This window comes from Eschrichtius robustus, chromosome 16 (genome assembly GCF_028021215.1).
Source record: "Eschrichtius robustus isolate mEscRob2 chromosome 16, mEscRob2.pri, whole genome shotgun sequence".
Classification (NCBI taxonomy): Eukaryota; Metazoa; Chordata; class Mammalia; order Artiodactyla; family Eschrichtiidae; genus Eschrichtius; species Eschrichtius robustus.
This window is the reverse complement of record NC_090839.1, coordinates 69104426-69117291: the sequence shown is the minus strand read 5'-3', so window position 1 is coordinate 69117291 and position 12866 is coordinate 69104426. Positions and strand designations below refer to the sequence as shown.

Sequence of the window (12866 nt, the reverse complement as noted above, 5' to 3'; positions counted from 1 at the left end):
TTAACTTTGGAATTGCCTTTTTTTTTTTTAAATGAGAGATGAAAAGATGATCCAAATTTTGTCTTCCAGGCATGACCACTTTATATCTAGTAGTCTTAGTTCCTCGTCCCCATCCTTGTTTGATGGAGCGGTGATTAGTACTGTAACTACAGCTACAAAAAAACATTTCTCAATTATATTAAATCTCCTGGGAATATTGCTTAAGAAAGATAATCTTAACCAGGACACAAGGTAACTAATACTTATAATATTGTTTCTAACTTTTGTTAATTTGGCTTCGTAATTTGAGAAGAAGAAATGAAGACTGTCATTTGAATGGGTAGAGCAACTTCTTCATTATTGAAACACTTTAAATTTTTGTTTTATTATTTAATCTAGAATTTCTTGTTCTTTCCTGAAAGAATTACATGAAACCTCCCCCTCCTGCAATGTTTTATAGATGAATGTATTTATAGAGATTTAAAAATATTTTTTGCTACAATTTATGCTAGTTTGGGGAGGTTTTCTTAAAAGACAGTTTTGCCAAAGGAATTTCTATAGTTTTAATATTTGTTTCTTATCGCTTGAGGTATTTAAAAGACCAAAAGAAAACAAATGTAAAAAGAATAGGTTTTTCAAGTTGTTTTTCTGTTTTTTTAAAATGTGAAATAAACTGTATATTTTGTGTTTCAGGAAACTATTAATGACCTGGGCTTTGGAAGTGGCTGTTTTAATGAGGAAGTCTGAAACATATGCACCTTTATTCTCTCTTCCATCTTTCCATAAATTTTGCAAAGGCCTTTTAGCCAACAGTAAGAATCTGACATTATTTAATTTTGTTAATCAGTGCTTAAAAGAGATCTTTGTTAATGGCAGAAAGATAGTCACTTGAGTGCTTTTCATGACTGGAAATGTATCATCCCCATTTTAATGACAAATGCATAATCTGTTTTAATTTTTTTGCCATTCTTAATATGTGAAAAACAAGTTGTTTTTAAGTGATTGTCGCATTTTTAAGCTTATGTAATTGTTTATACATTCCATGTACTTTTAAAGTTTCCTTCAGAGAAAGATTGGGGTGAAGACTAGTCACCCTGAGTGGGTTTTGTTGAGAGTATCATTTTCCCAAATGTTACTGCCAGTGATGGTTCCAGGCAGGAGCAGCCCCTCATCCATAGTAGGCACTCATTGTTTATTGAAATGAATGGGTTCAGAAAATTATGACATAGTGGCATATAATTTCTTCTGGCAAGCTGAAAGTGTCTTTAAATTTTTAATAGCTCTTATCGAAGATGTGAATATCTGTCTACAAGCATGCAGCAGTCTACATGCTTTGTCCTCTTCCTTACCAGATGATCTTTTACAGAGGTATGGATTAAATATCCATTATTTTGACCCTGGCCCTTTTGATCCTTGGAAATATTCCACACTTGTATTATCTATTTCATTTTTTTGTAGGTGTGTTGATGTTTGCCGTGTTCAGCTAGTCCATAGTGGAACTCGTATTCGACAAGCATTTGGAAAGCTATTGAAGTCAATTCCTTTAGATGTTGTCTTGAGGTATGTTGGTGCAAAGACATCCCACAATGTTTAGTTCAGGAAAAGACAAATTGCCTATTAGTGAATTAATATCACATCTTGTATGGCACTTCTCAGTGACTGAAGAGATGATAATTGCTACAGAATAATACTTATAATGCCAAAATATGTTTCTCAGTAGTTATTATTCATAAAACTAAATTGTATTCTTTTATAGTTTTAAATTAGGTCAATTTTGGTGCTTTAAGAACCTTAAATTTCAAAGTTGTAACATTTCTGTATGTATTTTTTTTAAGTCTTAATTTTATCAGTTTTTACTTTCAAATTTAGTTAGCAGGGAAATGATTCATTTACAGTATGAACTAACTTTTTAACTAAAACATTTTGCGTAACAATGACTTTATTTTCTGTCTACAGCAATAACAACCACACAGAAATTCAAGAAATTTCTTTAGCATTAAGAAGTCACATGAGTAAGGCGCCAAGTAACACATTCCACCCACAAGATTTCTCCGATGTTATTAGTTTTATTTTGTATGGGAACTCTCATAGAACAGGGTAAGATTATTTCTTTGACTCTTTCATCTGGGAAAAGTAATTTAAATATACATGAATATCTTAACCCTGTGCCCAGTTTTGAGGAGAAAATATGTCAGGGGTGGCAGAGTAGAAAGTAATATTCTTCTCAAATGGGTTGTCTTAAGTTTTCAGTAGTAGGAGGAATTGCTTTGAAGATGGCATCTGAAGAAATAAAAATGGGCTTTGCAACTGGCAGTGATGGTGAAATGTAGTTGACAATTAACTGATCTGACCTAGTCATCAGTGCTTTGGGGAGGGGCCTGGGGGCGTAGGCATTCTGGAGATTTTTAGTTGCAATTAATGTTTTATCCTGATAGCCAAATTGTCATGAACCTTTGACCCTAATAATCTGTCCATACCATACCCCATCCTATTTCAACCGTAAAAGACCTCTTTAAAATGAGAGGTGGGGACATAATGCTTCCCAATTTTACATGTTTGCCTTTTTCAAGTAGGGAAGATTGTAGTCCCCTACTCCCATTTCCCTTGCAGTTTGTTTTTTGTTTTTTTTTTTTTTTAAATGAAGTTGTCATTGTCTGTTAAATATGAAACTACTTTTCCCAGGAAGGACAATTGGTTAGAAAGACTGTTCTATAGCTGCCAGAGACTGGATAAACGTGACCAATCAACAATTCCCCGCAATCTACTAAAGACAGATGCTGTCCTTTGGCAGTGGGCTATTTGGGAAGCAGCACAGTTCACTGTCCTGTCTAAGTTGAGAACCCCACTGGGCAGAGCTCAGGATACCTTCCAGACAATTGAAGGTAATTGACTGCATTGTTTCAAACTTTGTGATGTAAATACTTTCAAACTTACATTAAGAAATAATGGATTTCTTATCTTGTTAAAGCAAAAATTTGAGAGTATACGATTTTTTTCTTTAGTACTTTTATCAGTTAATCTTTTAGATATGTTTGTTAGAATAAGCTTTTACTAAATAATCATGTTGTATGTGTTTTTGTTCACAAATTTAGGGGATTTGTGTGGAGAAGATGTTTTTTTCCTCTAAAAATGAAAAGATCTTGTTGGGACTTTTGTTTTTAAATGATGGATATACAGAGGATAGTTGATAAATGTGTATTTGTGAAATTATCTCTAAGAACTTCTAGAATCTCTGAAGATTCCTTTTAAATTTGGAATGCTGTTTTTGGTTTCAGGTATCATTAGAAGTCTTGCAGCTCACACATTAAACCCCGATCAAGATGTTAGTCAGTGGACAACTGCAGACAATGATGAAGGCCACAGTAGCAACCAGCTTAGACTTGTGCTTCTTCTGCAGTATCTGGAAAACCTGGAGAAGTTAATGTATAATGCATATGAGGGATGCGCCAATGCATTAACATCACCTCCCAAGGTTGGTTTCAGTGGGCTGAATGTTGCTTGGTCAGTTTCGTGGTCAAACCTGGCAGTGTGTGCATGCAGAGCTGAAATCAGTAGACTTGTGTATATGCTTTATGTGTAGTTGAGACATCTCTGCCTGTAATTTGAACCAGTCCTGAGCTCTTCTTTCTCGTCTAAAGGTCATTAGGACTTTTTTCTATACCAATCGCCAAACTTGTCAAGACTGGCTGACTCGGATCCGACTCTCCATCATGAGGGTTGGATTGTTGGCAGGACAGCCTGCTGTGACAGTGAGACATGGCTTTGACTTGCTTACAGAAATGAAGACAAATTCATCTCAGGTAAAGTGGTGTGTGTGTGGAGTTAATTAAATCTGTTAATTAGAAAAATTTGGGCTTAATTCCTTTGCTATGATCTAATCTATGGATAAAAGAAGTTAAAGGTTCTATTCATTTTTTTTTAATGAACTTTTAAAAAAATAAATTTATTTATTCATTTATTTAATTTTTGGCTGCATTGGGTCTTCGCTGCTGCGTTCAGGTCCTCTCTAGTTGCTGAGAGCTGGGACCACTCTTCGCTGTGGTGGCCTCTCCTGTTGCGGAGCATGGGCTCTAGGCACGTGGGCTTCAGTAGTTGTGGCTCGTGGGCTCCAGAGCGCAGGCTTAGCAGCTGTGGCACATGGGCTTAGCTGCTCCGCAGCATGGGGGATCCTCCCAGACCAGGGCTCGAACCTGTGTCCCCTGCATTGGCAGGTGGATTCCCAACCACTGCGCCACCAGGGAAGCCCGATTCTATTCATTTTTAAAGCTTTTGATCCAGTATTTTTATACAAGCAGTAACTTCCAGGGTCACCTATTCATATTTTTTACTTAGAATGAAAATATTCATTACTTATGCTTAAGGGTTAGAACTTTAAAGGTAATTCTAAGAAATTTGTGTATAGAAGAAAGAATTTTTATAATAATTTATAATGATTATATAATGTATAGGTAAGTGTAATAATTTTATAATAGATGTAAAAGTATAATACTAATAATGTTATAATGTCGGGAAATGTGCTGGCTTTCAAGTAGGGTCACTAAATAAGTGGAATCCAAAAATTGCACATGTTTACTAGTTAAGGTAATGTCAGTAGGCAGTCAATATTCAAAGACATAAAATTAAGCATTCTTTTAATTCATGGTTATTTAATTTTTGTTTTATATTTACTTCACGTGTTACTCCCAAAGACGCCACAGTTTAAATGTTTTAAGTAAGTTTGTTTTGTAAAGACTAACACGCATGTGCTGTTAAGGTCCATCACCACCACCCTCCTTTGTATCTACATTATGTGTAACATTTTAGGTAATTCCAATAATGCAGTTTCATTGTTGTAAAAATAATTGTTAAATAAATTTGACTTCAGGCTTTAGAATGTGATCGGTAGTTATAAATTTAGTAGAGATTTGAATTTTGAAGGTATTGAGGTCTGTGATTGATTTTTCTGAATGCCACTCTCAGGGGAATGAATTGGAAGTAACTATCATGATGGTGGTAGAAGCACTGTGTGAACTTCATTGTCCTGAAGCTATACAGGGAATTGCTGCCTGGTCATCTTCGGTCATTGGAAAAAATCTTCTCTGGATTAATTCAGTGGCCCAACAGGCTGAAGGGAGGTAAGTTGGAAGGAAGGAAATGGGTGATAGGGTTTCTCTATTTAAATTTTTTTGTATTACTGACTAACATTGTAATTAAATGTTGATTACACTTAATGTTGATTCTTAATTGATAACCTTTCATGTCAGAGTCTGATACAAATTGCCCTTTATGGCCAGAGTTCTTGCTCATTAGCTCTGTGCATTAAATGTTCAAACTCATTGCTCTAGGTAAACTCATTCAGTGCCTCTGTGTATGCTTATGTAAGTTTGACCAAATCTGGAAAATGTAGGGAAAATAAAAGAATGGCTCATAATTCCATCTCTTAGTGGTAACTGTTAGTTTTGGTGTACATATATGCCTTCTTTCTAGTTCTTTTTTCTCTTGTATGTAGTTTTTTATCCTCTTCACAGAAATAGCAGTGTTTCTTCTGGTCTCATGATTTTGCTTTTCCTACTCAGCAATATTTAAAAAAATATTTTGCCGTGTTAAATATTCTACGATGTGATTTTTAACAACACATTTTTTTCTTCTTTTTTTTGGGAGTGCACCATAATTTAACGTTCCTTATTGTTGGACAGCAAGGTTATTTATGATGTTTTTACTAATCTTAATGCACCATGGCACTTAATTCTTTGCTCATGTTTGTGATTGTTTTCTTTGAATGCATTCCTACAAGTTGATTTACTAGAAGAAAGGCTATAGACCATAAGGCTTATGATACAGACTATTGCTAATTTACCCTACATAAAAGATGGTTCCAATTTGTATCTCTAACAATAGAGTAACACCTTCCCTGCACGTTTGTGAATACAGAGGGCTGCTGAGAAACAAGAACCCTGCCACCATATTAGTGAAAATGTTTAATTTACATTTCTTTATTAATAACAGAACTTTCCCCATATGTTATTGACCATTTGTGATTTTTAAAAACATAGATTATGTCTTTGTGGCCTCTCGGTTTTTTCGTTATTGATCTGTGAGATTTTATCATACACCAAGATTATTGATGCTATCTAACTTCTTGATTGGTAATTTGTTTTTAATGTTCATGTTTTTAAAAAAATAAATTTATTTATTTATTTATTTTTATTTTTGGCTGTGTTGGGTCTTCATTGCTGTGTGGGGGCTTTTTCTAGTTGCGGTGAGCGGGGGTTACTCTTCGCTGCAGTGCGCGGGCTTCTCATTGCAGTGGCTTCTCTTGTTGCGGGGCATGGGCTCTAGGTGTGCGGGCTTCAGTAGTTGTGGCACGCAGGCTCAGTAGTTGTGGCTCACGGGCTCTAGAGCACGGGCTTAGTCGCTCCGCGGCATGTGGGATCTTCCCCGACCAGGGCTCCAACCTGTGTCTCTTGCACTGGCAGGCAGATTCTTAACCACTGTGCCACCAGGGAAGTCCCTTTTTTTTTTGGATGCCCAGAAGTTTCAAATTGTGATGTCATTAGATCTGTTAACTTTATGTATTTTTTTTCTTGTGTTTATTTTTCTATTTAGTCTTTGCACACATTGAGATTAAATACTGATATATTCTGTTAGTTATTTTATACTGTCTCTTAAACATTTAACGATTTTTGAACTTATTTTCATTTTTTGTGAGGAAGAGATCTAATTTTGTGCCTGCTCAGCCCCACACAGAATAATCAACTCATTGTCTCAGCTCAATTGATTAACTCATTCTTTCCAGTTTTTTTAGAAATGAAATATGTGGATAATTAAAAAATAAGACTGTTTGAACTTGTGTTGAAGGTTTGAAAAGGCCTCTGTGGAGTACCAGGAGCACCTGTGTGCCATGACAGGTGTTGATTGCTGCATCTCCAGCTTCGACAAATCTGTTCTCACATTGGCTAATGCTGGGCGTAACAGTGCCAGCCCCAAACATTCTTTGAATGGTGAGCATTCAGGGTTTAAATAAAAAGTTGTAGTCAAATAGTTTGTGCTCATGATCTTACTGTATATTTTTAGATTTCTCTGCTCTTTGAAATATTTATAACCGCTTTGGGTCTCTCTCTCTCTCTCTATTTTATGAAATACTTTCACTCAGGTGAATCCAGAAAAACTGTGCTGTCCAAACCAACTGACTCTTCTCCTGAGGTTATAAATTATTTGGGAAATAAAGCGTGTGAGTGCTACATTTCAATTGCTGATTGGGCTGCTGTACAGGAATGGCAGAATGCTATCCATGACTTGAAAAAGAGTACCAGCAGTACTTCTCTCAACCTAAAAGCTGATTTCAACTACATAAAGTAAGGATTTCTTACCCCATTAAACAAATTTTCAGTAACTTTAAAGTCTTCTTTTATGGCAGAAAAATATTAAAATTGTCCATATTTACTATGGCAAGATGGTTATAGTTCTAATAATACTGCCATTCTAAAAATGACTACAATGAAAAACCAACATTAGAGGTGAGGAGAGTATTCATGCAATGGGAAGACAGATTTCTATGTTGAAACAGTCATTTGGTATTGATTCTCAGAGCCTGTTCTAAAATCATAATGAAGATAAAGAGAAATTTGTCACTGCTTTAGAAAGGATAATGTTTGATGGCTTTGTTTCTAAATTAGGTGTGAATATATCAAAAACATTTATTATAAAGAGGCCAGAGTTTATGACATTTGTAAATTAAACTCCGTTTTTTGTTTTTCCCTTATTCCTCTGTGCATTTATTTATCTCTTAATTCGAAATTTGAGTACAGGCTGTGTCCCAGACACTTGGCTGGGATGATAAGGGTCATTAGCTGTCCTCACCATCAAGGAGCTCAGCTTGTAGTGAGTAAATGAATTAGTGGGTAGTTTCTGCACTGAGCACGTACCGAGTGCCAGCCACTGGGGTGTAGCACTGTGTATGACAGACACAAATTCTAACCCTTGAGGAGCTGACCTTCTAGTGAGGAGGAGACACAGAGACTAGGGGAATGCCATCAGGATGTCATTTGAGCACAGACTTGAAACAGACCTGATGCAAGGATGATAGGTTTGGAGTGTTCTGGAAATGCCTGGGAAGCCACTGTGGTTGGAGCAGAGTGAATAATAGGAGATAAGGGTAGAGAAGTAGGTGGGAACTCTGAAAAAGACATTGACTCCCAATAAGGTGGAAAATCTTAGGTGGGATTTGAGTAAGAGAGGCATATCATGATTGGACTTACTGGCTCACTCTGCTGGGTTGTCAGGAGACTGGAGGTAAAGGGCCAGGGTGGACGCATGTAGACCGTCTATCTGTGGGGCAGAGGTAGAGGGAGGAAAACAGATGCTATTAATTGAAGTAGGAACACAGAGAACAATGAAGTATGTTTAAGGTACGTGAAACATGCAGACAGGATTGTTTCAGTAAGCAGTTAAGAGTTGGATTTGGAACTAAGGTGAAAACCCTAAGCTTGAGAGAGATTTGGGGAATCATTAGGTGACATAGGTGATAATTACAGGCCCTCTTTCTTTTTCACTCTTTATACTCCAGAGCCTTCATAAACCACCAAACCACAGATAATGCTCTGGAGAAGAGTGAGTGAAAAAGAAAGAGGGCCATGGTCAGAGTCCTTTTGAGCATCTTTGTTAAGGGATGGGAGAAGAAGCAGCTGAAGAAAACACAAGGACACTGAGGAAGGCAATGTTGGAGATGCAGAAGAACCAGACAGGAATAGTCATCCTTGTCGGGAACTTCATAGACTTTGAGCAAGAAGAGCTTTGTAGAGAGAGAAGGAGAAGCAGCCAGGTTGAATACTGTGGAGTGGTGGAGAAGCTTGAAAATGAAAAGTTTTAGTTAGGTTAATTGGGTAATGAAGTCAAGGAAAGAACGCTGTGGCTGGAACAGAGTACTGTGTGTTTATTGTAAATATTGGAGAGATTAAATGTTCTTTTAAGCCTAGGGGAAGGAGCCATAAGAAGACAGGTTGAAGAAGCAGGGTAAAGAACAGTGATTGAAGGATTAACTGGACTCCACCTTTCCTGTACCTCAAGGAAAGCAGTTAAAGTTGGATACATACAGTTTGGGGAGTGCATGTGGATTGGGGGGTAAAGGTAGAGAAAATGAAAGTCTGTGTTTCTTTTCTGAGGTGTCAGTCATTAGCTGAAAGTGCAAGGGCACTGTAGAGCATAGTGGGGACACAGCAGACCTGCCGTTTCTGTGGTGGCAGGAATGATAAGTGTGTTGGTCACCACACCAAGACAGTTCATTAGTGCCAAGTGATTATGGCTCACCTGAGAAGCTGGTGGTTGCGTTGATCCCAGCTTGGGGTTTATTAAGGTAGAAGCAGGTACAGTCAAGTGATGTACATTTCCAGTGCTGTATTCCGTGCTGGAAATGTAAGGGAGGTGACATAGTGAGAGGGACAGGAAAAGATGAGAGATTAATGGAAAAGAGGGAAATTGAGAAACTGTAAGTCATCTTGTTGGTCGGAGAACAGCTGTAATAGGAATGGGAACAGAGTGAAAGATCTGGAAGTAGCAGTGGGTTGCTAGGAGGGTAAGGCCCTCATCCTGGCGTTGAAGCTACAGACTATCGGAAGGAGTTCCAGAGGTGTACCATTTTCAGGTGAGGTGAGGAGAAGGGAAGGAAAAATCCTTTGAAAGAAGAGAAACGGGTTCCAGGAAACAGTGAAAAAGGGAGAGAAGGAGGGAGGCCAACAATGAAAGAAGGCAGGAGTAGGATATCAGATTGAGATAATAGGAGACCTACTGGGGCTTACGCTTTAGGTGAGCAATGAGGCCATGCAGGGAATTTAGTGGTAGCTTGGGGAGAACTAGGTGTTGAAGTTGCCCTGCAGAGCTCTACTGTTAGTGTTTTGGTCGGGCCCCCAAGGATAACAGACTGCAAAAAGAGGAAGGAAACATGGAGGGTTGAGTATGCTAAACTGAATGTCTGTAGCTATGACTTTCCAGTTTGCCACTCTAATTAAGATGGTAGTCACATCTTCAAAGTAAAAATAAAATGGTGGCCTACGTGGAAGGAACTTTCATCAAAGGAATTCTGTATAACTGCTTTCTTTTTCTAGAATTTGTTATATATTTTTGAATGGCTCCACAGGCTGGATAGAATGTAAAACAAGCTAACCAATATTTTAATTACAGATCACTAAGCAGTTTTGAATCTGGAGAGTTTGTTGAATGTACTGAGCAATTAGAATTGTTACCAGGAGAAAATATCAATCTACTTGCTGGAGGATCAAAAGAAAAAATAGGTATTTGAGATAATTTTAAAATTAAGTATTTTAATGAACAAGTTGTTTAAAATGTTTGGCTTAGTATATTTTAGTGGAAAATCTGGAAGTTTTTCTGTACATTTTTGGGGGCAGAGTGTGAAGCAAAAAATTAGGGCTGTTCCCTTTACCTTTGATTTAGCAAATGAAAAACAGTTTAATTCAAATTAAGCAAACTAAGAAAGGCTACTGTAACACTTAGAGATTTATCTAGCCATTTTCTTTGAAAAAGTGCAAGTCGTGTTTAAATATTTTTCTTGCTTGACATCTTGATGTGGTTCATTAATTAAGTTCTGTGTCACACTGGAGCATTTTGTAAAATGTAATACTGAAGTTAATATTATGAATATTTTGTGTGTTAACATTGACTTGCTAAATTCAGTGTTTGCCCCTTTAAGTAGTAGGTTGACTTACTGATTTTTGAGTCTTTGAACTCATTTTGAGAGGTCTGAGGTATTATTTTATGTGAAGTATTTTTATATAGCTATCAGAAATGCTTAATCATAGCGTCTGAACTTAATATGAAACTGCCTGAACTTAAATATGAACTTAAACATGAAAGGAGGTATTCATTGGTGATTGTTTTTTAATACTGTCAAGGTATCTTGTTACTCTTGTACATTAAAAGCGAATTAACTTAGTGGAACTTATTCAATTTCTGTAGATATGAAAAAACTGCTTCCTAACATGTTAAGTCCAGATCCAAGGGAACTTCAGAAGTCCATTGAAGTTCAGTTGTTGAGAAGTTCTGTTTGTTTGGCAACTGCTTTAAACCACATAGAACAAGATCAGAAGTGGCAGTCTATAACTGAGTAAGTGTAATCCTAAGAAGGTAAATATGCATTATGTGTACCATATGGTAAATGTGTGTAGATTGGTGGGAGTGAGACAGTTACCAGATCACTGCAGCGCTAGTCATGATAGCTTCATTTTAGTTGTAGAAGTCGTATGATATGTGAATGTCGCTTGCTAATATACAGAGGTTGAAACTAAGTAAAATTACAAGTTTTATATCCCCAAAAGCTAATATTGATATCTTGACTTGCTTGTGTCATTTTACTTAAGAGCAGGCAGTTCCTTTTTCTTCCCCCACTTTGGATGCCAGTATAGTAGCATCTTATCACACTGCTTATTATCCCTTTAGTGGTTATAAGTTGGAAAATCTTATTTATTAATTAGCAGTAAATATTTTCTTTCAGAAACATGGTGAAGTACTTGAAGCAAACCTGCCGCATAGCTATTGGGCCACTGAGACTTTCTACTTTAACGGTTTCACAGTCTCTGCCAGTTCTAAGTACCTTACAGCTATATTGCTCTTCTGCTTTGGAGAACACAGTTTCTAGCAGACTTTCAACAGAGGTGTGTATATGTGTATTTTTAACCAGGATATCCTTCTGAACATTAATAGGCGTTAGTGTGGAACAAAGGCTGTTTTTCACATTTTTAAAATAGCATTTGTAGCATTTTTTGGACAAGCTAGTAAGTAAATCCAGAAATCTAAAATTCCATTTTCAGGCAAATTTTTATTGGAGAAGTATGTGAGGAAGATGGAGCCTAAGACATATAATCTCAAGGATGGCTGGTTGCTTAGGTTTTTTTCTCCCTCCCTCCTTCCCTCCCTCTCTCCCTCCCTCCCTCCCTCCCTCTCTCCCTCCCTCCCTTATTTTTGGAAGAGGAGTTGGTTACGTAAATGTATACCAGATTATATAAATTTCAGATTTGACTGAAAAGAAGCGACTGTGCCTCCTCCTTCCAAATAGGGTAAAGTTTAACCAAAGATGGGCCCTTCCCAAGGGAAATAATCTTTGAGAATCTGTTTATGAAGCAGTAGTTTTATGTTTTTCTGTAACTTAGCTTCTGCTTTATAGTAAATGAGCTGTTTATTTTTTTATAAAAATGTGGCTGCTTTATTGGTAAGTACAATGATAAATTGGACTTAATATTCTGAAAAAAGTTTTTTCTTTTGGCAAAACAAAGGTTTTTCTCTTTAGCGTGTTGTTTTCTCTTGTGATTAGAAGATACAGTGAAGAAAGGGGAGTGTTTAATAGATAAATCTGTAGTAGATCTGAAGTAGCTGACCTGTGGGGTCATATAAGGAGCCTGTTTACATTAAGTAGTTTTGGTTTTTCTCTGGCAGGACTGTCTTATCCCACTCTTCAGTGAAGCTTTGCGTTCATGTAAACAGCATGATGTCAGGCCGTGGATGCAGGCATTAAGATACACCATGTATCAGAGTCATTTGTTGGAGAAAATAAAAGGTAATTAGCTTTTTTTAAAAAATGGCTTTGTTGAGATATAATTACGCATTTTGAGTGTATAGTTCATGATTTTTGACATTTCTTCACCTGTGTAGCCACCAATACAGTCAAGATGTAGCATACTTATCTCACCCCCAAAGGTTTCCTTATGCTTCTTGCCAGTCATTTCTCCCATCTGTCCTGTCTTGGGCAGCTGCTGATTTGCTTCCAATCACTATAGATTAGACTCGTCTTTACTAAAGTTTTTTTTATAAATGGTACAGTATGCTCTGTGTCTGGCTTCTCTTGCTCAGCATTTTATTTTTTAAGGTTCCCTGTGTTCCATGTGTCAGTAGTGCCATCCTTC

At 37.0% G+C, this 12866-nt stretch overlaps 1 protein-coding gene across 4 annotated transcripts in view; it reads left to right on the top strand.

The window, feature by feature from the left end:
* SMG1 (SMG1 nonsense mediated mRNA decay associated PI3K related kinase) overlaps positions 1–12866 on the top strand; it is a 95878-nt gene that overhangs the window by 43125 nt on the left and 39887 nt on the right. For all 4 annotated transcript variants that reach the window (XM_068524884.1, XM_068524883.1, XM_068524885.1 and 1 more), the window contains 15 exons: positions 70–231; positions 673–791; positions 1260–1347; positions 1438–1539; positions 1936–2076; positions 2662–2861; positions 3255–3451; positions 3618–3779; positions 4939–5093; positions 6817–6959; positions 7112–7313; positions 10135–10244; positions 10927–11074; positions 11462–11621; positions 12400–12520. In XM_068524884.1, the coding sequence (XP_068380985.1) occupies positions 70–231; positions 673–791; positions 1260–1347; positions 1438–1539; positions 1936–2076; positions 2662–2861; positions 3255–3451; positions 3618–3779; positions 4939–5093; positions 6817–6959; positions 7112–7313; positions 10135–10244; positions 10927–11074; positions 11462–11621; positions 12400–12520 (2210 nt within the window). The remainder of the gene's footprint in view (positions 1–69; positions 232–672; positions 792–1259; positions 1348–1437; positions 1540–1935; positions 2077–2661; positions 2862–3254; positions 3452–3617; positions 3780–4938; positions 5094–6816; positions 6960–7111; positions 7314–10134; positions 10245–10926; positions 11075–11461; positions 11622–12399; positions 12521–12866) is intronic.